At 54.4% G+C, this 21,769-nt stretch overlaps 7 protein-coding genes across 7 annotated transcripts; 3 read left to right on the top strand and 4 right to left on the bottom strand.

Annotated features, from left to right (window-relative positions):
- Positions 1 to 192: 192 nt before the first annotated feature.
- fol3 (putative dihydrofolate synthetase) lies at positions 193 to 1,449 on the bottom strand (the record flags this gene model as incomplete). The annotated part of the gene is made up of 1 exon (XM_032031196.1): positions 193 to 1,449. The coding sequence occupies one exon, from the start codon at positions 1,447 to 1,449 to the stop codon at positions 193 to 195; it is 1,257 nt and encodes a 418-aa protein (XP_031889156.1).
- Positions 1,450 to 2,471: 1,022 nt separating this feature from the next.
- Positions 2,472 to 4,314, top strand: CGGC5_v006452 (uncharacterized protein; the record flags this gene model as incomplete). The annotated part of the gene is made up of 3 exons (XM_032031195.1): positions 2,472 to 2,482; positions 2,809 to 3,394; positions 3,445 to 4,314. 3 exons carry the CDS (start codon positions 2,472 to 2,474, stop codon positions 4,312 to 4,314), a joined length of 1,467 nt encoding a protein of 488 aa, XP_031889425.1.
- Positions 4,315 to 7,222: 2,908 nt separating this feature from the next.
- On the top strand, positions 7,223 to 12,014 carry sepH (Cytokinesis protein sepH; the record flags this gene model as incomplete). Its single annotated transcript, XM_032031194.1, has 11 exons — positions 7,223 to 7,396; positions 7,485 to 7,619; positions 7,678 to 7,707; positions 7,762 to 7,826; positions 7,876 to 8,317; positions 8,373 to 8,745; positions 8,806 to 9,308; positions 9,358 to 9,852; positions 9,907 to 10,050; positions 10,102 to 11,772; positions 11,835 to 12,014. The coding sequence occupies 11 exons, from the start codon at positions 7,223 to 7,225 to the stop codon at positions 12,012 to 12,014; spliced, it is 4,212 nt and encodes a 1,403-aa protein (XP_031889155.1).
- A 2,733-nt stretch (positions 12,015 to 14,747) lies between these two features.
- On the bottom strand, positions 14,748 to 15,774 carry CGGC5_v006450 (uncharacterized protein; the record flags this gene model as incomplete). The annotated part of the gene is made up of 6 exons (XM_066151699.1): positions 14,748 to 14,793; positions 14,852 to 14,908; positions 15,066 to 15,078; positions 15,125 to 15,156; positions 15,577 to 15,620; positions 15,682 to 15,774. The coding sequence occupies 6 exons, from the start codon at positions 15,772 to 15,774 to the stop codon at positions 14,748 to 14,750; spliced, it is 285 nt and encodes a 94-aa protein (XP_066009007.1).
- A 399-nt stretch (positions 15,775 to 16,173) lies between these two features.
- Positions 16,174 to 16,715, bottom strand: qcr-7 (Cytochrome b-c1 complex subunit 7; the record flags this gene model as incomplete). The annotated part of the gene is made up of 3 exons (XM_032031193.1): positions 16,174 to 16,272; positions 16,346 to 16,508; positions 16,591 to 16,715. The coding sequence occupies 3 exons, from the start codon at positions 16,713 to 16,715 to the stop codon at positions 16,174 to 16,176; spliced, it is 387 nt and encodes a 128-aa protein (XP_031889424.1).
- A 1,825-nt stretch (positions 16,716 to 18,540) lies between these two features.
- YIA6 (Mitochondrial nicotinamide adenine dinucleotide transporter 1) lies at positions 18,541 to 19,922 on the top strand (the record flags this gene model as incomplete). The annotated part of the gene is made up of 2 exons (XM_032031192.1): positions 18,541 to 19,069; positions 19,129 to 19,922. The coding sequence occupies 2 exons, from the start codon at positions 18,541 to 18,543 to the stop codon at positions 19,920 to 19,922; spliced, it is 1,323 nt and encodes a 440-aa protein (XP_031889154.1).
- Positions 19,923 to 20,692: 770 nt separating this feature from the next.
- Positions 20,693 to 21,175, bottom strand: CGGC5_v006447 (uncharacterized protein; the record flags this gene model as incomplete). The annotated part of the gene is made up of 4 exons (XM_032031191.2): positions 20,693 to 20,779; positions 20,842 to 20,881; positions 20,996 to 21,045; positions 21,149 to 21,175. 4 exons carry the CDS (start codon positions 21,173 to 21,175, stop codon positions 20,693 to 20,695), a joined length of 204 nt encoding a protein of 67 aa, XP_031889153.2.
- Between the last annotated feature and the right edge of the window lie 594 nt (positions 21,176 to 21,769).

Below are 21,769 nucleotides of genomic sequence, written 5' to 3'. Positions count from 1 at the left end.
ATCGTACTGTGGGCGCGCTGGTGGATCATGTGATCGTGTGGCGGTGAGAGGCATGTTTCGCCCTCAGTGTCATGGGATGCGTGGTAGACCTGGGGTGATGCTCACGCCAAATACGCCCGGCTCATATATCTCAAAGCAGGATACAAGTGGAATTGGATATTTCAGAGATTTGTTTTAGATTGTGTTGACGCCTCAAGCTATCTCATCATAAGCTCCGTACGCATCTCCAACGAGATATAAACTGCCAGTGACTACAATAGGACCATTGTCCGCATTGTCGACAGCCCACTTCATCGCAGCGTCGAGGCTCTCGTCGCCCTGGTACAACTTCTTTGCACCAGCCTCGGATGCCATATCACGTAGGGTAGCTGGAGGCAGAGACTCAACCCAGGGCATCGTCTCCCGATGGGAAAATGGCACACAAGCAACACTGTCACCAGGCCTCAGCAGGGTTCGGAGCATACCACCAGCGTCCTTTCCGTCCTGCTTAGATACCGACACTATCCAAGTCACGGGCTTATCCGCAACTCGCAGACGCCGCTCGACATATGTGGAGAGCGTTTCCGCAGACTGCGGGTTGTGTGCACCATCGATAAGAACAGGCTTGCCCTTGCGTGCGGGATGCTTCTTGCTCACATCCAGCCACGATAATCGGCCCAGATGACTGACGTCCTTCAAGATCGGCAGGGCTTGCTCGGCTGAGAGTTTCAAGTCGGGGTACGCAAGCTGGAAAGCCGTAATGGCGCAAGCCATGTTCTGGGCTTGGTGCGGCATTAGCTCGGACCGGTAGAGCGTTTCCAGCAGACCGGTCTGGTTTGTGGTGAGGTGCAACGGCGCGGCCACGCTTTCGGCATGCCTCCGGAAAACCTCGAGGACCTCGGGTGGGTTGCTGCCGTCAACGACGCAGGGCACGCCGGACATCATGATGCCAGCCTTCTCCTTTGCGATCTCTGGCAATGTGTTGCCGAGAAAGGCCTGGTGGTCGAGGCCGATCTTTGTGATGACGGTAACCTTTTTGCGCTTGAGGACGTTGGTCGAGTCGAGTCGTCCGCCGAGGCCGACCTCGACGATACCCATTTGCACATCGGCGTGCGTGAAAACGCCAAAGGCGATGAGAGTCGTCACTTCAAAAATGGAAAGTTGCTCTTGAGAAGAATCCTGAGCCAGCCGCGCTTGCTCGTCGTCCAAAATCTTGTGTCTCACGTCGTTGTAGACATCCTGCTGTACGGGCGTACCATTGATCTTGATGGCGTCGCGGGGCTCAACCAGGTAGGGCGAGGTGAAGAGGCCATTTGTAATACCGAAGGATTTGCACAGAGCCGACAGATAGGTGCAAGTTGAGCCCTTTCCATTGGTACCGGCGACGTGGATGGCCTCCCACTTCTGGGGTACGCCCTCGAGAGCTCGCGAGATGCGGTGGAGGCCGAGGCTGATGCCCTTCATGGCCATGTTGCAGTTCGCTGCTAGGTCAGGTCCTGGGGTTTGGGGAGCTTGGCGGGGATTTCGGTACTTTCAAACCGAAGCTTCAGGCGCGGGCCATGAGGATACGAATAAATCGCCGATAGTATCTCGGATCTGGAGCCGAACGGACGGAAGCCAGCAGACAAGGGCGGTAGGTAGCCCGGCAACGGATCCAAATTCCTTAGAGTGGCTCCTCTGCCTGGGAGTGAGTCACTGGAGCTCACTGGTGATGGACGGGTCTTGGATTTTCAGGGTCCTGGAGTCGCATCCGGCGACCACCTACCTGGATGGATGCTGTGGACGATACCGTCCAGTCAGACCGACCCGAACTTTCCGCCATTGGGTCGAACCTACACGTGAATGCGGTGCGGGAAGCCCACGCGCGGAAAGCACGACGGGAACAGGCCGCCCAGCCCAGCGGCAGCAACACGCGCATGAGCGCTGGGCCAGGTGCCGGGCTGGCAGGTGTCTGTTGGTGCCGCTTACCGTAGCAGCCACAGAGAGAGCGATCGGTTGCGAGGCGCACGCGGCAGCTGCAGCCAGTCAACGGGGGCGACAAAACCCCCAGCCACACCTGACCCAAGCTTTCCGCTCTCCACTATTCGCAGAGGGGTGGCCGTGATTGGGCAAAGATGACCTGCTTTCAAGAGTGGGCGCCACAGGGGCTGCTGCAGAACGGTGGCCAGCCACTCACAGAAAAGAAAGTAAAGCGGCTATTCCCCAAAGACGCTGGCCTTTCACTTTTTCCCCCTTCCCCTTCCCTTTCGCCTCTCCAGTCCAGTCTCCTCTCACTCAAACCCGTCCCCGTCCCTGTCTCCATCCCCCATTCCGCCCGTCCGCCCCACGAAAACGAAGCCTTTTAGCACCGCTTCGCGCATCGCGAAACCATCGCGACCACGGCTCCATTTCCATCAACGACGACAGTCGCTCCATCCAATTCTGCGACTCGCCACCTACCATCCATTTCTGCCGCTCTTGGTCGTTGATATTGTTGCGCACCGTTGCTCAAGATGGGACTCCCGTAAGTCTTCCCACCCCTGCGCTGCCCGGTTGCGCTGCGTTGCCGTTGCGCCGCGCCTGGTCGGACGTTGGCTCAATTTCAGCCCGCCCATCAGTCGCGCCCACCGCATCAATCCAATCCAATGCCTTCGTTCAATCCCGTCTCGTCTCTTGTCATCAAATCACCAATACCGTCCGCGTTTACTTGATCTCGAATTCCCGGCCACATGATGGACGACTCGATTCGTCGATGCCGAGACACTCTGCAATTCCCATCGCTGTACCCTGGGGTCTCATCCCACTCTGCCTTCACATCCCCCGCTAACCTTGCAACTTCCCCATCTGCAGACTCTTCGTTGCCCCTGTCGAGTCCGACCTGCCATCCAAGCTTGGTGATAAGTCGGCCTCTGCGCGCCAGCCTCGCTCTGTCATTCGCCGAAGCCGACGCAACGTCGATGCTCGCCCCTTCCGTCGCCGCGCCGCCTTGCTTCGCGACAACTTCCCCACTCCTGGCCCCGAGCCGGTTCCACGGCACCGGTACCCATGGATTGAGTCGGGTCACCCCCCTCCCCCCGAGGCCTACGCCGCACCACCCCCGCGGACCACCCCGCCCAGCGATGCGGATCGTTTGGCGCCGTCCGCGGAAAGTACCGAGTTACGCGAGGCTTTGCGCGAGGTGCGCAGTCGCGGCGACTCCAGAGAGGCCCAACTGATGTCGCTCTTTGGCGAGCGCTGGGCTCTGGAAAACGTGCCTCAGCCGCCTCGGAGAATTCCCAGCCCTCCTTCTGCCGAAGAAGGTCGTTCCATATGGGAGGAGATTTCTCGCCAGTATAACAGCGCATTTGGCGAGCATGAGAGGCCATCGATGGATATCATCACAGATCCCGTCGAGAGGCGGAGACACCGCGCTCAGGTTGTCGCTCGCATGTCTATGGTCGGTCTGCTTGTCGAACATGACTGAATCGTTGTGCTGACATGCTGCAGCCTGCCCCTCCTGTCGCTGCTCGATTTGATAGAAGTCCGGAACACTCAACCTCAGCCAGAGCATCTGGCCGTTCTTTGCGTGAAGAGTCGCGCAGTGAATCGCAACCTTTCCGCTATGTCCGTCGTCGCTTCGGTCATTTGGGCGAAAATCCCACCGCAGACGGTCTTGGGGACCGAAACAGGAGCCTCAGCCCAGACGAAGATGGTGTGTGGGACACGCTTCTCACCACCTTAACCCCAGATCCTCAGCCTCCTAGTGCCGGATCGTCATTTGCTTCCGCGTCGGCATCGGCATCTGCGTCTCAGTCACAGAGCGCCGGCGCATCATCTCGCACTTCTCTCACCGGACCTGAAATGGCCGAAGAGTCTCTGGAGCAACCCTGCGAGTCCGGAGTTGACGGTTCTGATAGCGAGGGACAGGAAGATCTTCACATGGGAAGGGGCTGGCCTGACCACTGGACGATGAACTATCCGTCGAGGCACCGGCGGTTTGTGGCCGATTTAGATGCCAATGACCCGAGCAGGATTTCATTCGTTCGGGCGGACCGGCCGTTCACTGACCGGGATGCAATCGAGATGCGGCATCGTCGACGCCTTGAACTTGCTCGACACTATCGCAACGCGACACGTGATCTGACCCCACCGACGGGTGCTCTGGATCGCATTGCGAGGGATTCGAGCGAGGAGTCTCGAGGAGCTGCCGCGGACGCCGATGGCGATTCGGCTCCAACGAGTCACAGTCACACGCCGAACGATAACGCTCTTCATGGAATGCAAATGATCATGCGGAACCTAGCCCGAAGGGAAGACATTCCTGATGAGTGGTGGGCGGGCGCTGGTCTCAGCAGGACTTTGCCCGAAGAATCTTAGAAAAGGGGGGCTATATTTGATCTTCATAATCAGTTTTCACGTCAAAAAAACAAAAGCGACAGGCGGGTCCAGCGGCTCTTGCGACGGGCTCTTTTTTATTTTCAGAATTGGTTGGAGTCTAAAGGGATATGGGCGCGAATGCGAAAATCATGGGGTCCCCGGCGCGATGCAACGGCATGGGCGGGCTGTATACTACGTGTATTTGTTCGGCGCGAAGAGGCGTCTTTGTCCAGTGGGAGTTCTCGCGATGGCGTACGGGTTCAAGAGAGCCTAGATTATGATGAGAGAATGAAGTGGTGAGGCAGCCGGAGGCTGTTCTCTAATTCAAAGTTGACCTACTCAATGTTGTGATTTTCGTGATAGGCATGTTGAGATCAAGCTGATTAATGGCGAACGAATCAGCTGAGTTCAGGAGACCGGTCAGAAATGAGTCTGAGGTGACATTTGTCGAGGTCCTGGTCAGCAACGATACTTCGTCTGACAGTCGATCCATACGATGATGTGGGCCACGTCCCATTTAATCAGGGCAGTGCAGAGGAATGTATTTTGAACCATTTTCTTTTGCATTTCTGGGTATCTGTCAATAAGCTGTCCATCCCATCGATCGAGGCAGCTGGTACAATATCACATCAGGCATATGCAACCCGTGCTGGCTGCTGTTTAGTCTGTACTGTGAGTAGTGCCTTGGTTCCTGAGCTTTCACGAGACGTTCACGTCGTTGGTTTAGGCTGATGCAGGTCGCCAGGCTGGCCACTCACATGTCACAATCTGGGGGTTAGCCTCCGTGGTTTTTTTTTTTTTCCTGCCGTGCTAAATGCTGATCACTTCTCTTGGGCGGCGCCCCTAGTGTCTACTCCCCCCTTGTTCGAATCACTCGGTGACCTTGGGGAAGCACAAGGGCGACTCGAAGAGACGTAATGAGAGGGTCAATCGGTGGCCCGGCTTTGGACATGGGGATTGGATGGAGAACAGGGACTCGGGGAGGGGTGGGAAAGCTTGAGAGGAGAGGTAGGGGTAGGTAAACCGCTGTATTCGGCCGTTGGCAGGCAGGGGAGGGTTTGTTGACCTTTTTAGACGAGACACATTGTCACCACGCAACCTGAGTAACGGGCGGCCGATATAACCGCGCAGGGCCCTGTTGACTGTTGACTTTTTTGATGTGATGTGTGATGCGATGTGATGAACCCACTCCAAACTTCTGAGCCAGGCTTCTCATGTGTCAATGGATGAGCAAGTCGATGGAATGTGCAGGACGGGCGCTCGGCCGAGTGTGACGTTTTTGGTGCGTCCGAGCTGGGGATGGTCGTCTTTAGAGAATGGAAGAAAGTCTGGGGAAGCCTCAGGCAGTCTGGAATGTGTGCGCGTCTAAGGCAGGGTACATTGACAGATGTATTCACTTTAGGTACGAAGTGCTCGCGGCCAAAGGTGAGGTGAGAAGTTCCGCAATGACAAAAGTGACGATGGACCGGAAGGAGTCTGTTCTTTTGTTTCCAGTTCAGGTCGGATGGCTCTAGCGGGTGCGTCTAGAGCTTCTAGCGCGTGGTGGCCCTGGTGCTTAGCGCGTCTGCCCAGCGTTCGTTCACTAAAAGTAGGCACACCTCGAATGCCTGGCCACCACATGGTGCTGGGCTGGCCTCTCGACCGGGTGGCCCTGGAAGGATTTGGAGAGTGGAATGGAAATGGAAGTCACCCCGCTCGCCCCTCACGGCGGGCAGCGCAGGGCAGCTGAGCCCGTTCCCAAGGCCCCCAAGAAGGAAGCCCCAAGGCTGTCCACTTGGCGTGTTGGTGTGTTGGTAGGCCGGGGGCCCCTGTAGGCACAGTGGGTAGTGGGTGTGATAGCGACGGCGGCGGGTGCGAGAGGTGGCACAAGCGCCGCGAAGAGTGGTTCCCTCTCAGCAGCGCAGGGCACCTACGCATCATTGTCATTGCTGCTGCCCTTGCGACCTGACAGCGAAGGGCCTTGGTCCTTTGATCTTTTTGGAGCACCCCAATGCCGGTTCAGCCCAGTCAAATCTCTCTCGCTCGCTCTGTCTCTCAGGCGTCCCGTCCTCAGCCAGCAAAGTGTCTTTGATTTTTTTGTGTCCCCTTCCCTCGTCTCAGTCAGTCGAGTGGAAAGATTTCGTCTGTTCTCTGTTCTCGTCCTGGCCCCGGCACGGAACGTCTTCTAGATTTTATTTTCCTTTTCCTTTCATCGCAACTTTTTTTTTTCCCTTTCGTCTGACAGACAACCCCCCACCCATTCCGCTCGTTTACCGTTGGACGCTGGGGTGTGTTGTTGACCGATCGAGAGAACCCCTCCACCGCCGCACCGCCCACCGAACCGAACGACCGTCAACGACCACACAACGTGAAACGAGAAGAAACGACCAGAGAGATTGCCGAGCTTCTCCTTGCACCCTTGCCTGCAGAACCGAGGGAAGCCTTGAGGTTGGCTGGCTAACTACGACTTGTGGATTTCTGCCTGCGTGCGCCTGTTGTGTCGATATTTGGAGATTCTACGCCTGCTGCGCACTGCTTTCGCCTCGATATTCGACACGACCCGACCCGACCCGGCTTCTTTTTCGCCCTCCCCGCCGAACGCCTGTTGAAATCCTTTATGGACTGTACGAAGCTGCTGTGACGAGACCGACCGAACGAGAAACAATACAGAGGGAGCCGAATTGTCTTTGGGCTACACTGATTGGGATGCCGTCCTGCTGCTGGGCAATGTGTCGCGCGCCCTCACACCCACGCCGTAACCGCTACAGCTGAGAGATCACGACACAGCCTTCCCCCGCCGATTTTCGAGCCGAAAGTCCCACAACTTTCCGCGGAACTTCCTCCGCCCACCCCGGGCATCATACCGAGCCTTTGATCTCGATCCCGCGACATAGCCCCGGTCGTAGGCCAGGTCGCCTCGACGTCAGCCATGCCGAACCCCTCGCCACCCTCGTCGGGGTCCTCCTCCGTTGAACGGCAGTACCATGTGAACGGCAGGGCAGCCGTGGTGGCATCGCGCGAGAGGGGCCCAGGAACCCCGCGGAAGGAAAGATCTGGACCGAAAGAGAGCTCGGCGTTGCAGGACCCAGGATTGAAGGACTATGTGCGTACATCAGCCTGACGAGGCTCCAAGTGGGCTTGCGGACGAGCTTACACCGTGGGGCAATGCGGCTAACGAGAACCGACTGCAGCGTTTGGGAGAGTGTCTTGGAAAGGGAGCTTTCGGGTCCGTCTACAAGGCCTTCAATTGGGGGACGGGCGAGGCCGTCGCGGTCAAGCAGATCAAGCTTGCTGACCTGCCAAAGAGCGAGCTGCGCATGATTGAGGTATGGACAGCCACAGACTCTGTGTCTAAAAGTGATCTATGGACACTAACCTTGCCAGTCCGAAATCGATCTTTTGAAGAACTTGCACGTAGGTGTTTCTAACAGCTTCGTTGTGGGGCGTATAGACTGACTTTCGACTCAGCATGACAACATTGTCAAGTACATCGGCTTCGTCAAGTCGGCGGACTGCCTCAACATCATCCTTGAGTGAGTTTGACCCTCATCCTGCCCCGAACATGGCTGACATAGGATGCAGGTACTGCGAAAACGGCTCACTCCATTCGATCTGCAAGTCTTACGGCAAGTTCCCCGAGAATCTGGTCGGCGTTTACACGACACAAGTCTTGCAAGGACTACAGTACCTGCACGATCAGGGAGTCATCCATCGCGATATCAAAGGCGCCAACATTCTCACCACCAAGGACGGAAAGGTCAAGCTTGCAGACTTTGGAGTGTCGACGAGCACGCTTGCTGGTGGGCAAGACAAAGAGGCACAAGTCGTGGGAACGCCGTACTGGATGGCGCCTGAAATCATTCAGCTCTCTGGCGCCAGTCCTGCATCTGATATCTGGAGTGTGGGATGCACCGTCATCGAACTGCTGCAAGGCAGACCACCGTACCACAACCTGGCTGCCATGCCAGCACTGTTTGCAATCGTCAACGATGACCACCCGCCATTACCCGAGGGCATCTCTCCGGTTGGTGCCCCCTTTTCGAACAAAAGGGTTTGCCGTTGTAGCTGACATTTGGCAGGCCTCACGAGACTTTTTGATGCAATGCTTCCAGAAAGACCCAAACCTCAGAGTGACGGCCAAAAAGCTTCTGCGACACGCATGGATCATCGGGTGCCGAAGGAGCGACGCGCCCGTCTCCAAGGCGCCAGCTAATTTCAGCCAAGCCGTGGAGGAAGTCAAGCAGTGGAACAAGGCTCTCAAGTCGTCCGAGACCTCACTTAGGGCTTCCACCGGTTCCGACAGCGGGGTTCCCGGACTGCAAGGACATCCCGGGTCGAGATTCAGCGCCAACGAACCGCTCCGGCCGAACCTGATCACACAACCCAAAGGACCGTTGGCCCTTGCGAAACCGAGACGAACCCCTGAGGCATTCAGGTCTCCTGAGCTTGCAGGTGAGCATCACCGGCTGTTGGGGGCTGCCAATGAGGGGAAGCATGTTGACCTGCGACTAGACGATGACAACTGGGACAACGACTTCGCGACAGCCATCTCGCCAAGCGCGCTACACTTACCCCACCTGAAGCCGCAGGATAACTTTGGCGGGCTGCTGTCTGCTGATAAGCTCAAGGCGTTTGCTTCCATCACGGATCCACGGAACGATTCCGAGAGTTACGATGACGACTTCGAGGGCGAGCTTCTGACCATCAAGGGGCCGAGGTTCAACGACATTGACTACCAGGAGCAGACGATTCGCCCTACGCCCCGCAAAAAGAGCGACAAATATGCAGACCCGATGAAGCTTCAGTCTCCCCCCAAGTCTAGCCCTCGGAAGCATTCAAGAAATTCGTCTCGGCCCAAGTCTCCCAGCAAACAGCAGCTCGGCCCCAGCAAGTTTGAGATCCCCGCGCCGCCTGACCTGGCGTATCGTGAGCAAAATGTGGATGACTACTCTGATCTTTTCTTTGATAATGATACGGTTTTCAACGACAACAAGTTGAATCCATTTGTAAAAAAGGTATGTTGTATTTGGAACTGTTGATACGAGCCGAGTTAACGCGCAACAGCAAGTTGATTCGCCTCAACTGTTTCACCCGTCAGACCTCACAAGTCTGCCTCGCTCGACACAGTCGCCACTGCCAGGGAGCTCAAGACGGCCAACTGGCCAGAAGCTGCGTCCATCCGTGCTACCAGATCGGCCTATGCGAAGAACCCGTTCTTCAATTGAGATTCAAAAGTTCGCCGAGGACGAGGGCGACGAAGACTTTTCTGACATTTTCGGTCCCGAGGATGCGGTCACCGAGCGGGAAGAAAGCGATAGAGGTTCAGAAGACGGTGGCCTCATGTTGTTGTCGAAGCTGTCGAACAACTCCTGGTTGGGAGATGAGGAAGACGAAGACGACCCATTTGCCTCCATGGACCCCGGTTGGGATGAAATGGACCTTGAAGCGAACATTGCGAGGGACCGGCACGCGAGACTTGCCGAGAAGGTGGAGGAGCTTGTACGATCACTCAAGACGTCTGAGGGCGAGGAGCGGCTGAGCGATCTCTCTGAAGACCTGGTATGGCTGGCTCGTTATCGTTCACTGGAGGCTAAATGCTAATCTTGGCTGCAGTTCGCATTATTATGGGAGAACGGGGACGTCAAGGACCTGATTCTCAGCGCGCATGGCTTGTTGCCAATCCTCGAGATTCTCGAGCCTTGCACGGTCAAGAGCAGACAACAGATGATTCTGGCGCTCTTGAAAGTCGTCAACACTGTGAGTTTTCTGCAGAGGGCGTGATGTTTAGGATTTCTAACACTAGTTCAGATCATTCTGGACGACGTTGAGATTCAGGAGAATCTATGTTTCGTCGGTGGCATCCCCATCATCACCAAATTCTCGGCGAGGCAGTACTCCAACGAGATCAGACTGGAAGCAGCTGCGTTTGTTCGTCAGATGTACCAGACATCAACCCTTACCCTACAGATGTTCGTCAGTGCCGGAGGTCTCAATGTTCTCGTTGAGTTCCTGGACGAAGACTTTGATGATGCACGGGATCTGGTGCTGATTGGCGTCAACGGCATCTGGAACGTCTTCGAACTCCAGGGGCCAACACCAAAGAACGACTTTTGCAGAATCTTTTCCAGAAGCAAGATCCTTTATCCCCTTGCTCTGGTGCTCCACAGGGTTCTCGATGAGGAGGGAGAAGATGAGCTCTCGGAACTCATCGAGGGCCGCATCGTCAACATTTTCTACCTCTTCTCCCAGGCCGAGAACTATGTCAAGGAGGTCGTAGCCGATCGCCAGGTGCTGAAGAGCGTACTGAAAGACTTGCGACGAATGACACCAAACCACCAAATTACGATGCTCAAGTTCATCAAGAACCTGTCGATGCTTTCCACGACGATAGAAACGCTACACACAGCGGATGCCATCGACTTCCTGATTGACGTTCTCAGCTACAGCATGAAGAAGGGGCATAGCCACTTCCGAGAGATCTGCAATCAGGTCTTGAATACTCTCTTTAACCTTTGTCGCCTTAGCAAGGAACGGCAAGAAGATGCTGCCGTTGGCGGTATCATTCCCCTGCTGATGAAGATTATGCAGACTGATCGTCCGCCTAAGGAGTTTGCCCTCCCTATTCTTTGCGACATGGCCCATTCAGGAATCAAGGGTCGCAGGTACCTGTGGCAAAACAAGGGCTTGGACTTTTACGTGTCTCTCTTGGCAGACCAGTACTGGCAGGTAACAGCTTTGGACGCCATTTTCATCTGGCTCCAGGAGGAGACTGCCAAGGTCGAGAGTCACCTTCTCGACGGCAAGTTCACGGACGCAATCGTCGCCTGCTTCCACACAAACAAGCTCAACTCATTTGACGCCAACCTTTTGGAACCCCTTTTGAAGCTTCTGCGGTTGAGCCCGTCCATCGCTGGCTCTCTCGCGAAGCCAGAAATGTTTGCTGGTATCGGTCAGAGATTGGGGCACAAGAAGGCGGTTGTTCGACTCAATCTTCTCCGTCTCGTCCGCAACATAATGGACGCATGCGACTCAGAAATGCTCGGCATGGGCAACGGCAGCAGCTCTCTCAACATCAAGCAGGTACGCTCTCTGTTCGATGCCATCCAGACTCTGGCAGAGAAGGATTCTGCTGTGCTGGTGCGCAACCTTGCGTCAGAGTTGGTCAAGTCGCACAACGACAGCGAACTGTACGATATGCCATCCGAAAGAAAGGGCTCATCAGGCTCTGTGGCTTCTCGGCGCTCCGGGTCCGGGCCCAGGAGGAAGTCTTCGTATACACCCCCAGGACTGCACTCAGCTATGTCGATGCCCGCGACGCCCACGCAGTCTCATTCACGCCACCCCCGACTATCACAAATGCCTTCTGGGGGACCGTTCATTGAAGTGGCGGCCAGCCCACGACGGACCGCGGTCCAGGAGCGGGAAGCTATTCTCTACCGACCGCGGAGCAGAGACGGCATCACGGGCATCCCTAGGAGGGTTAGCGGCGATGTATCGGCGGGCATAACCATACCTAACGGATCATCCGGGGGGAAGAGCAGGTTACCTCGCCACTCATTCGCACGGCCGACCAGCTCAAGCTCGTCGGGGCAGCCCCCACTGATACGATCAGAGAGCTCGATGTCGAACAAGGAGAACTTGAGCAGGAATCCGTCAGCGGTGTCCGCGCCGGCTGCGTCGCCTGCCCCATCAGCGAGCGCGAGCGGGAAGCGACGGAGTAGGGCTCCCAGTTCCGACGTCAAATGGCCATAGACCACCACTACCCATGTACACATAAACACACACACACAAAAGCCTCTTAGGCTCGCGGTTTTTCTCTTTGTTATTTTTTGTTCTGCATTTGCGAGGGTCCAGAAGCGTAAACCCCTCGCAAGGTTGGGAAACAGTGTTTCGAGAGCAAAAATCCATTGGCATAGAGCATTCATTCCCCTCTTATATCATCATTGATTTTTTGCTGGGGGGGGGGGGAGGATAGTAGGGGTTTGGCAAACGAAATGATGGGCTTATGGGTAAAACCTAAGGATGAAGACAGGAATGTTGTCTTTTCATGTTGAACGCTTTTTTGACGTGACGAGGCCCAATTGTTTGCCATGATTATGTTGTTGCTTGGGGGAGGCACATAAAGAAGCTTGCCTCAGGAGAGGGGTACAAACCGGTCTTATCGTGCTTTTTTTTCACGAGGGGCGCGTAGACGCAAGTTATATAGCAAGCAATTGCATGTTTGGGCGGCTTTTCTAAGTTGCTCTGGTTCTGCGCCTCTACATGTTTCTTGGATGGGTGCTGGTAGTGTTGTTGTTCTTGACTGGCGAGGTATTTGGAAGGAATACACTGGGGGGTTGTGTGCCGATGTCGTGGAGGTGAATGGAGCATGCTTGTCTATGTATATCGCCTGCTATATGTGCTTCAGATTCGGTCCCGGAGGATGAGAATAAGAAAACCGACGAAGGAATCATTGTTGCTGCTCCTTTCTCTAGAGACCGGTGGTCACCGCATTTATAACCATTTTTAAATTTCACAGGCTGGGTATCGATTCGCTCATGCAGGTTGAACTGCTGTCAGTATGTGGCTGTACACTGTCGTGGAGTGTGGATCTCGACCAAGCTATCCTGGGCAAGCGTCAGATACTGTGGTAAAGTTATCTTTTACTTCCATCGCAACTTTCTGTTTTAATTAACAAAGACTTTCTTATATGACGGGATACCTGCCGAAGAACGGCAACGATGGACACCATGGCAGCATGTAGGACGTACCATTCTCTAATATTCATGAATGTGTTAATGTCCAACTGAGAAAAGGGCTAGAGGTGAGTCAAAAGAGCTTTCCCGACTTCCATGAAGCTGTCCGGATGCTTGTCAACAACAATGGTATCGTCCGTCATTCTGACTAGGTGATTTAGCACTTATTGAAGATTATTCTCATCTGATACCATTCCAGCAGGACGATTTTATGCATATCATGTCCCAAGACCTAGTGGGGCCCCGTGATTTGCGAGACAGAGAACTTCTGGAAAAGATCGAATGCCGAGGAAGTACTACTACTGTTGGATTAATGCTGTGACGAGAGACTTTTGCAACGTTCACAAACAGTTTTATAGAGGTGTTTGTCATATAACACTGCACAGATTGATAAAGACCACCTAGGTTCTATGACATGCGATTGATGCTGTCCTCTGGGATGGGCCGCGGATGAGGATGTGACCATCAATCCGTAAATCCGCCCGTGTATAAAAGGAGCTGATATAAAAGAAGCTGACCAAGGCCAGCTAGAGAGCTTGTCTTTTAAGAACAATAGACGGGTACCAGACTGACTGACTTACTTAATGAAGTTAAACAGCTAATGTCTGAAAGGCTTTGGGTGGGAGAGAGCATAGCTGGCGTGTATGTCTGACACGGTGACTATGTAGATGCTGCGTATTGTGTTACGTATACTCGTACGATAATACCGAAGGACAAATTTTAAATAACAATTTCCGATACGGGCGTAGAAATCCGATTGCTATTCATAAATGTGGTTGTGTTTGGGGTTGTGAGTGTCTAATACCCCTACGCCAACTGGACTCTGCCTATTTACGCGCGCACACCTACCCCCGTATTGTGTTGTTACTTCTCTCACGGTCGGTCTGGGATACTTGTAAGTTTCTATTTACTTCCTGTTCGCATATTCTTCTCCACTTCATGGATGGATCAAGGATGTCTTGACTACGCGGTAGTGAAGAGACTCGATCGGCACTGCAAAGGTCACTAAAAACCATATGTTGTGCATACCAACGTCAACGATTAACTGTGCTGTGGCTTCGTGGACCAATGCTTATATATTCCAGTCAAGCATGGAGGGAGAAGTTTGTTCACCCAATGATCATAGTGCGAGAACCGGGATCTTGAACACGCGAGAAAGTATCTTATTGCGGTCTTGTTTTCTCTCACATCAGCCGAATGCATGGCTACCAGCGGACGAGCTAGATAGAGGTTGTGGAATCAGCATGTTACATAGACGCTGTGCTGATAATCAGGGGATGAAGGCGACAAGGGATGAAGGCGATGGTACCAGAGCGTAACGTAGCATTCCATGACGGCAACAGTCGGCTTCTCGTTGCGGCTAGGATATCACTTATACACGAGACGAGTACGATTTTGGTTGGCAGCCTACCTAACCTGCGCTCCATTCCGCTCTATGGAATCACGGAAGGCAACTTTAGGCTATACTCTTAGTTTTAAATAGGGAGTGATGTCCGTCAAACACAGTTTCCAGCAGCCGCAATAGGGGTAGGCTATCGTTCGTAGGTGGTTGGGCTTAACAGCAGCCATCATTTTGAGACTCGAGCCCAGACTGGTACTTGGGCTGGTGTGAGGGGTTTATTTCGAATACCGTCGTTCATCTTCATCGTCTTCTTGGGAGCAACCGCAGATAATAGTCAAGGATAGGTTTCGCTTTTCTACTTACGATTCACGGTCGCCTTAGGAACAGAGTAGAGGCTCAGATTCATGAAGATCCTGGAATATCCTTGGGGCACCTAGTTGAGCGTTCCTCCACGCTGAGGTCATCATCTGGTTTGGCTTACAGAATCAGTGCCAGGTTTTGAGCGAGGCCATCTTCACGTAGTCTTGCATGGACTTGGCTTTTGGAGTTGTGTCAGCGCCTAGAAAGATGTCCTCAGGGGGGGCGGTAAGCTCTCACACTTTGTCAAGATGTGTATAAACACCTCAGCTTTCCGTCATCGTCTTCCGCAACTACAAAAGCCACACTTGGAGCAAGAATTCCAGCTTAAAACCCACAGTTTTCGATGCGCTTGGATTTCAGTAAATAATTCGGTTCCCAGGACTAGAAGACATACCAAATAGAGTATAAGCTCCAACAGTTAATGGCCTGCAATTAACTCGTTGAACCGCTGTCGTCGTATTATTCAAGCAGAATAATTCAGAGACAAGAGGGATGGTGAAATCCGTTCACGAAGCATCGCTCCCTTTGGTAACTTTCAAACAAAGAAAAGATGCTAGAGCGATGCAAGCTGCTCGCTGCTAGAATAACGAACACGTTTCATAACTATTCTGCTGTGACAAGAGCTCTGAACCCGAAAATTTGGCTGAAGCTTTATGTCCGGGTTGCCAAGGGATAGTTCCGAATAGCAATTTCATCGAGTGGACTTCGTCGCAACTCGAAGGGATTGAGGCATTGTGGAGAAGGAAATCCGTGGTTGATTTCACAGGAGACCGCTGAGTGTGTAATGGAAATAGAAGCCTGGTGCCATGAACATGGTCGATTGATTACATTGCAGGCATCACATACTGCTTCATGATAAGTGGTACTTGGTACTTTGAAAGCATTGGGCCCTTTAAATGATGAATTAATGACTACGCTTCCGTGAAAGAGGCATCAAACGCCGCGTCTTACATAATTCCAGAGTTCCTTCGTTGAACCATCATGGCCCAGTGGGTGGAAGTCGTCATATCGGTGTATCTTGAAACTTGCAACGGTCGTTGCCATTCATTGTCCATAGGTAGGTAGTCTTGGTGTTGTTGTGTGGGTCGGGCAGCACTGACCAATCAGAGTGCGCATTTTGTCAGCTAGTCCGCCAGCCCGAGCCGGGGGGCGAGGGTCCTTGACATATCCCAAAGTCCAAGCAGTCATCAATTGGTACTATGGGCGCGGCAAAACCTTGAACTGTAGCAGGGTGTTCCAATTGACAGACGAAAAATAAACCCCCGAGGTCTATACATAAGGTACACGAACCGCCCGGCCTGTCTCTATATCCTCCTCGGGTCTAAAAATCGCCGCATATTTTTTTTTCGGCCCATCGCGCACCCGGCCGGGCGGTTCCCTCCCTAATACTACACATCAGGCGTGCGCGCTCTCCATTTCCGTTTCCTCTCTCCGGCAGCCGGTTTAGTGGTGCTTCTTCTGGACCTCCATGGTCTCGAAGGCCAGCTTCTCAGCCTCCTCGGCCTGGATCTGCTGGATGAGGGGGCTCAGGTAGGGAACGTCCTGTAGTGATCCATGTGTTAGTCCTTCCAAGGTCCGTAATCGTTCAATTCGGGTCGGGAAGGCGCCGGTTTACCTCGGTGGGCTTGGTCCACTCGTTCTTGGGCAGGAGCTTGTGCTGGTAGGAGAGCTGGACGGCGCGGCGGAGACGGAAGACGCGGTCGTAGGACTCCTTGGGGGAGAGGCGCTTGAGGGCCTTCTGGACGATATCGGTCTCCTCCTCGATGAGGTCGTCGAACCTGCAAGTCGTCTGATCAGCCGTCGGTCCGGGGTGCGGTGTCGCAGGGTCGCAATTAGGTCGCGGGGGTTGGATGCGCTTACCTCAAGCCGAGCTTGCGGTGGCCGGCGGCATTGGCGTACCAGTTGGCGAAGGGGATGGCGAGTGACTTGAGGAAGGGGCGGGCGAGGATGCCCTCGGCCAGCTGCTTGGAAATGAGCGAAGTCATTGTGGCGGGCTGGGTTGGGTGGTGGAGAGGAGATCGGGGGTTGTCGATATGAATTGCCTCGGAGAGCGGTTTTGCGGATCGCCTGAGGTTGGTACACACACTGCACTGGGAAAATCGTGGAGCATCCCGGAGAGGCGCAAAGATTCGGGACGGCGGGTCATGTGACCATCCTTGAGATTCCGGCCAGTCAACGACTCATCAGCCACAGCTGACCAGACCAGAGGTTCTATGGCGGTGCAATATGTGGCTGGGGAAGATGCCCAGAGATCCTGCCGCACGGACCATATTCCAGCAAACGGGTAGAGAGAAAGCAGCGGTGGTGATTGGGCCCTGGGCGCCTATGAGGTAATGGGCGCTACCAACGGGATGCCCTGGCCGTGATAGCACCGCAGACCCTGCTGCTGGACGAGATTTTTGTGGTGCACCCAAAAGCCGCAAAGAACCGGCGGAGGTGGAGCTCATTTTGTGGTTTGGAAGCTTGAAACTTTTTTCGCTGGGCTTTCGCGACTTTGCGATTCAGAGTCTTGTATGGACTGAGTCGAGAAAGGGCTCGGGTTCGGCTTCCGACTTGCAACGGTCCCAGACAGACGCTGAACAGCTCTGTCATTTCCGAGTATCTGCAAGATAGTGCCGAGCCGATATTCGACTGGCTCACGTGCGAACATTTCATTGCGACGAAACAGTTGCGCCCTGTAATCCTGCGTCATGATATGCGTTGATCATTAAGATTGCTGCAAACAAGCTGGAAGCTGTCGGCAGCTCCCGGGTCTGAAGCCAACACTCGGGAAAGGAGCACCACACCGTTCGGCGACTCAAAGTCTCAGAACATCCCGTCAGTAACAAGTCGGGAATGAAGCACCAACCCCCGCAGCGTCATTGCACAGGACCCTTCAGCAGGTGCCGGAACCTGTAGAGTGCATCGGCGTCTGTCGTCCAGTCTCCAGCGTCAAACGGTACGGCTTGCGCCCTCCAACTCCACCCGAACAGCAGCGGTACAGCTCAACATCCTGGGCCACTCACTGACGGACCACCACCCACCTCACTCACTGCTGCGAATGCGCTGCACCGCACCTGCACCGCACCACTGCAACCCGATCCTGGCGCCTCCTGCCAAAAGAGACAGCCGACAGCTCGCATCATTTTGCTCTCGTGCTCCGTCCCGCTCCACCTCGGCGCTTTTTCGCAACATCTCAGTCTCCAACTGCCCCCGACTGCGCTCCTCCTCCCGTGCCGACGCTACCTTGCCTTACCAACCAGACCAAGACTAAACTACACTACTCCTGCAACCACCACTGCTACAACCACCGTTCTCACCAACTCCTCTCTCCGTCTCTCTCTCTCTCCTCCCCGCGCCTCCGCCCTCACCCCTCACTTCCCAATCCCGTGTATATGGGAGCGCTCGTCCTACCCGATCCGTTTTCCACTACTCGCACTAGGTCTCGAATCCCCCGCAAGGCCAATGGGCTGCGATAACCGCTAGTCGCTCAGTGTCACGGCGGCGTGGGAGCGTTCCCCGCATACCGGGACACCTGGGAAGGTCCAGCAACGATCCATACCTGACCGACAGGTACAAACGATATACACCACAATTACTGCCGAAAGAGTCACTGATTACGAACGACTTACTGCGGCATCTTGACCACCAACGCCCGCACATGCTTGTGCGGTATCCAGATATCTGATCCCATCTGCCTTGTGCACAGCTTTTTCGAGAGCGAACCAAACCCCGGAGCACCGCGCCGATTTCTTTTGATCTCTACCCAGTACAGAACTTCGCCTACACCCCGCAATCCTGACCGCCGACCGAGCTCAACAGTGAGAGGGGATGTCTCACGACGAACACCACGATCCTCAACGAGGCGCACCGCACCCGCCAGAAGAAGAATATGGGCCGTATCCCACATCGACATATCCCAACTACAGCAGCTCGCGAGCCTACCCAGCCCCGGTCCGCGCCGCGGCCGTAGCCACCGTGGAGCAAGCCGCCGCTGCCATGCCCGACACCACCATCACCCTCTTCGAAAGATGGGCTGCCGGCGCCTCCGACTCTCAGTTCAACGCACTCGCCGGCGCCGTCGGAGGCTTCACCTCGGGCGTCGTCACCTGCCCGCTTGATGTCATCAAGACCAAGCTGCAGGCCCAGGGCGGCTTCAACCCTATCGCAAAAGGCAGACACGTCGGACACCCGAAGCTGTACAATGGCCTGCTTGGCACCGCCGGCGTCATTTGGAGGGAAGAGGGCATCCGCGGCATGTACAGGGGGCTCGGCCCGATAGTGTTGGGCTATCTGCCCACCTGGGCTGTTTGGTTTACCGTCTACAACAAGAGCAAGGATTGGATGAAGCAGCGCCATGGTAAGGAAGCGGGAGTGGGGGTGGTTTCAAGGAGAGCGCTCCGCTGACAACAGCCACAGACAACGCGGTGTTTATCAACTTTTGGTCATCCATCATAGCTGGTGCCAGCAGTACCATTGTTACGAATCCGATATGGGTTATCAAGACCCGCCTGATGTCGCAGAGCGTCGCACACGACCCTGGCAAGCACTACTCGCAGTTTCCGAAGTCGTCTAATACACCAACTTCGAGACCGACGTTGCACAGCAACTGGCATTATTCGTCGACGGTGGACGCTGCGCGCAAGATGTACACGTCGGAAGGCATCCTCTCCTTTTATTCCGGCCTGACACCGGCCCTGCTGGGACTTACTCACGTAGCTGTCCAGTTCCCCGCGTACGAGTACCTGAAGACCAAGTTCACCGGTCAGGGAATGGGAGAGCCTGCGCACGGCGATGCGCAGGAGTCGCAGTGGATGGGCATTCTCTGTGCTTCGATATTGTCGAAGATCATGGCGAGCAGCGCGACGTACCCGCACGAAGTCATACGGACGAGGTTGCAGACGCAAAGGAGGCCAGTAGCCGGAGCGGAATACCTCCTAGGTCTTGGCATCAAGGTGCCAGAGTCAATGCTGGGTGATGAAGCCAAGAAGCAACAGCCGATATCACCAAAGTATCGCGGCGTGGCTAGCACCTTCCGGACCATCCTCAAAGAGGAGGGATGGAGGGCCTTTTACGCTGGCATGGGCACTAACATGATGCGAGCGGTGCCGGCCGCGACGGTGACGATGTTGACGTACGAGTTTGTCATGAAGCAGCTGAATCAAGCGAGGGACGAAGGCAAGAGGAAGAAGGGGAGGGGACTCGAACCATGAGCTCAGCCGCCATTTCGGCCGATTTTTCAAACACACACACGCACAGTCGAGAGCGGCGTTGAATTTGCTCAGTTAAAGAAGGAGGATGGCAAGACTACGTATCAAGATCAACCATTTGCGGTACATCAATGCAGGAGAGAAGGAAAGAAGCTGTTGAGATTAGGAAAACGGGAATGGGACTTTTCCAGATACCCTTAACTTTGGTCGTCAGGTTATAGACAAACTCGATTCAGGTCACGCGAAATAGCGCACCCCCAAACACACTCCACAGGAGAGGCAGCAATATCTGTCCCTCCCACCTCTCTCTCTCTCTCCTTTCATTTTCTAGCATCCTGAACCCGTTCTCTCACCACAGAGCGTTTACTTACCCATGGAGCATGGCAAAAAAGGATCGAATGTTATTATTTGGGGCGGCACAAATCTTTTGTAGCATAAATATAAGTCTCGGGCGCGGAGTATCTACGGGGGGACAATGACCGGTAGCGCAAACATAATGCGAAAGTTTTTTTTCTTCTAGTTTCTCACTTGGTATCTCGTGCTGCGCTTATGGACGAAATGTCGATGGCGCGCATGGGGGTATTTGGTACATGAAATTTGAGTAACACAATTAACAGCCGGCGTATCTCAGCGCGGCTCTACTGCCTGTTCCCCGTTCCATTCTGTGGACGTTCTCCCGCTCTCATCCGCCGCTGAGCGTGGTAGTGACGAACAGAGGCAGGCAACCGCGATGCCGAGGCTTCTTACGGTGATGGATGCTTCTCGGTCCCGCATCAGGACTTGGGCTCAGGCGGCGCGGCAGGTCTGCTGCTGCCGCTGGCGATGTGGCCCTGGTTCTGGCCGTGACCTTGGCCGTATCTCTGGAAGGGGTGTTAGTGATCAAAGAGTCGCGTGAGATTGGGGAGATCCTGGGGCGACGAACGGCTTGGTCTCGCGCTGAGCGGATCGAGGACCGGGTGTATCTGGTTTAGGTCAGCGGGGACTCTTTTCCTTCTGAGGTCTAGGATGGTTCCATCTTGGCGAGGCGAGGCGAGGTAGGAGTGCTGGAGGTGAGAGAGGGGGATGGAGTAACTCACGCGAATAGGAGGCAGGCCATGGTGAAGGCCGCCAAGGGGGCGGTTATCGTCTGTTGATGAGGCCGTTAGGAGACGGGCGGTTCATGGAGAGTGGAGTTGGAGATGGGGGAAAGGGATATGTGATGTGGTGTGGTGTGGTATTGATTTCTCTACCTTTGGCGTCAGGTTTCCTTTGCGCATCTTGGATGAAGGCATCTCACTTCATTCTCCCACTGTCGGTGTTTTGGGGGTGGTTGTTGGAGGTTTCGACCGGTGTAAGTGAGTTTTGAGGGTTTGAATGTGGTCTCATTTGGTGAGGGTGGTGAGCTGATTGGGTGTTTGGGACGTGTGTGGTTGCGGTGGGGTTATGCGGGTAGTGGGGCGGGAGGGGAGGGGAGGTTTTTTGGTAGGTGCATATCTTGGATGGAGGAAGGTAAGGTAGAGATGGACGGACGGGACAAGACGAGTGGCCTTATTTGAATTCAGAGAACACAAGGCTCGGTTATTCTTGAGAGTTGTCTTGAGTATTTGGCCGTGAATCTCGAATTTCTTCAAAGGGGTTACGTCGGCGTGGTGAATTTCTGCGCCAAGCGTCTTGACGTTGAACACTTACACAGCAAGATGGTTGAAGAAGCAATCGGTGCTTGTACGAAGAGATTTTCCCCTTTCTTGTTTGAATACAATAGGAAATTCGATGTATTTTTTCTCTCTTCATGTAGTCTACTATCTTGTTTTCGAAAAGTCTATCATGAGTTACTTCCGCAGTGTCACTTGGTGTTGAGGTTCCATTATCGA

This window comes from Colletotrichum fructicola (genome assembly GCF_000319635.2).
Source record: "Colletotrichum fructicola Nara gc5 chromosome Unknown KSG_Nara_v1_contig03, whole genome shotgun sequence".
In the NCBI taxonomy this organism is placed as follows: Eukaryota; Fungi; Ascomycota; class Sordariomycetes; order Glomerellales; family Glomerellaceae; genus Colletotrichum; species Colletotrichum fructicola.
Note: the sequence above shows the minus strand (reverse complement) of the source record. Positions and strands in the feature narration are given on the sequence as shown.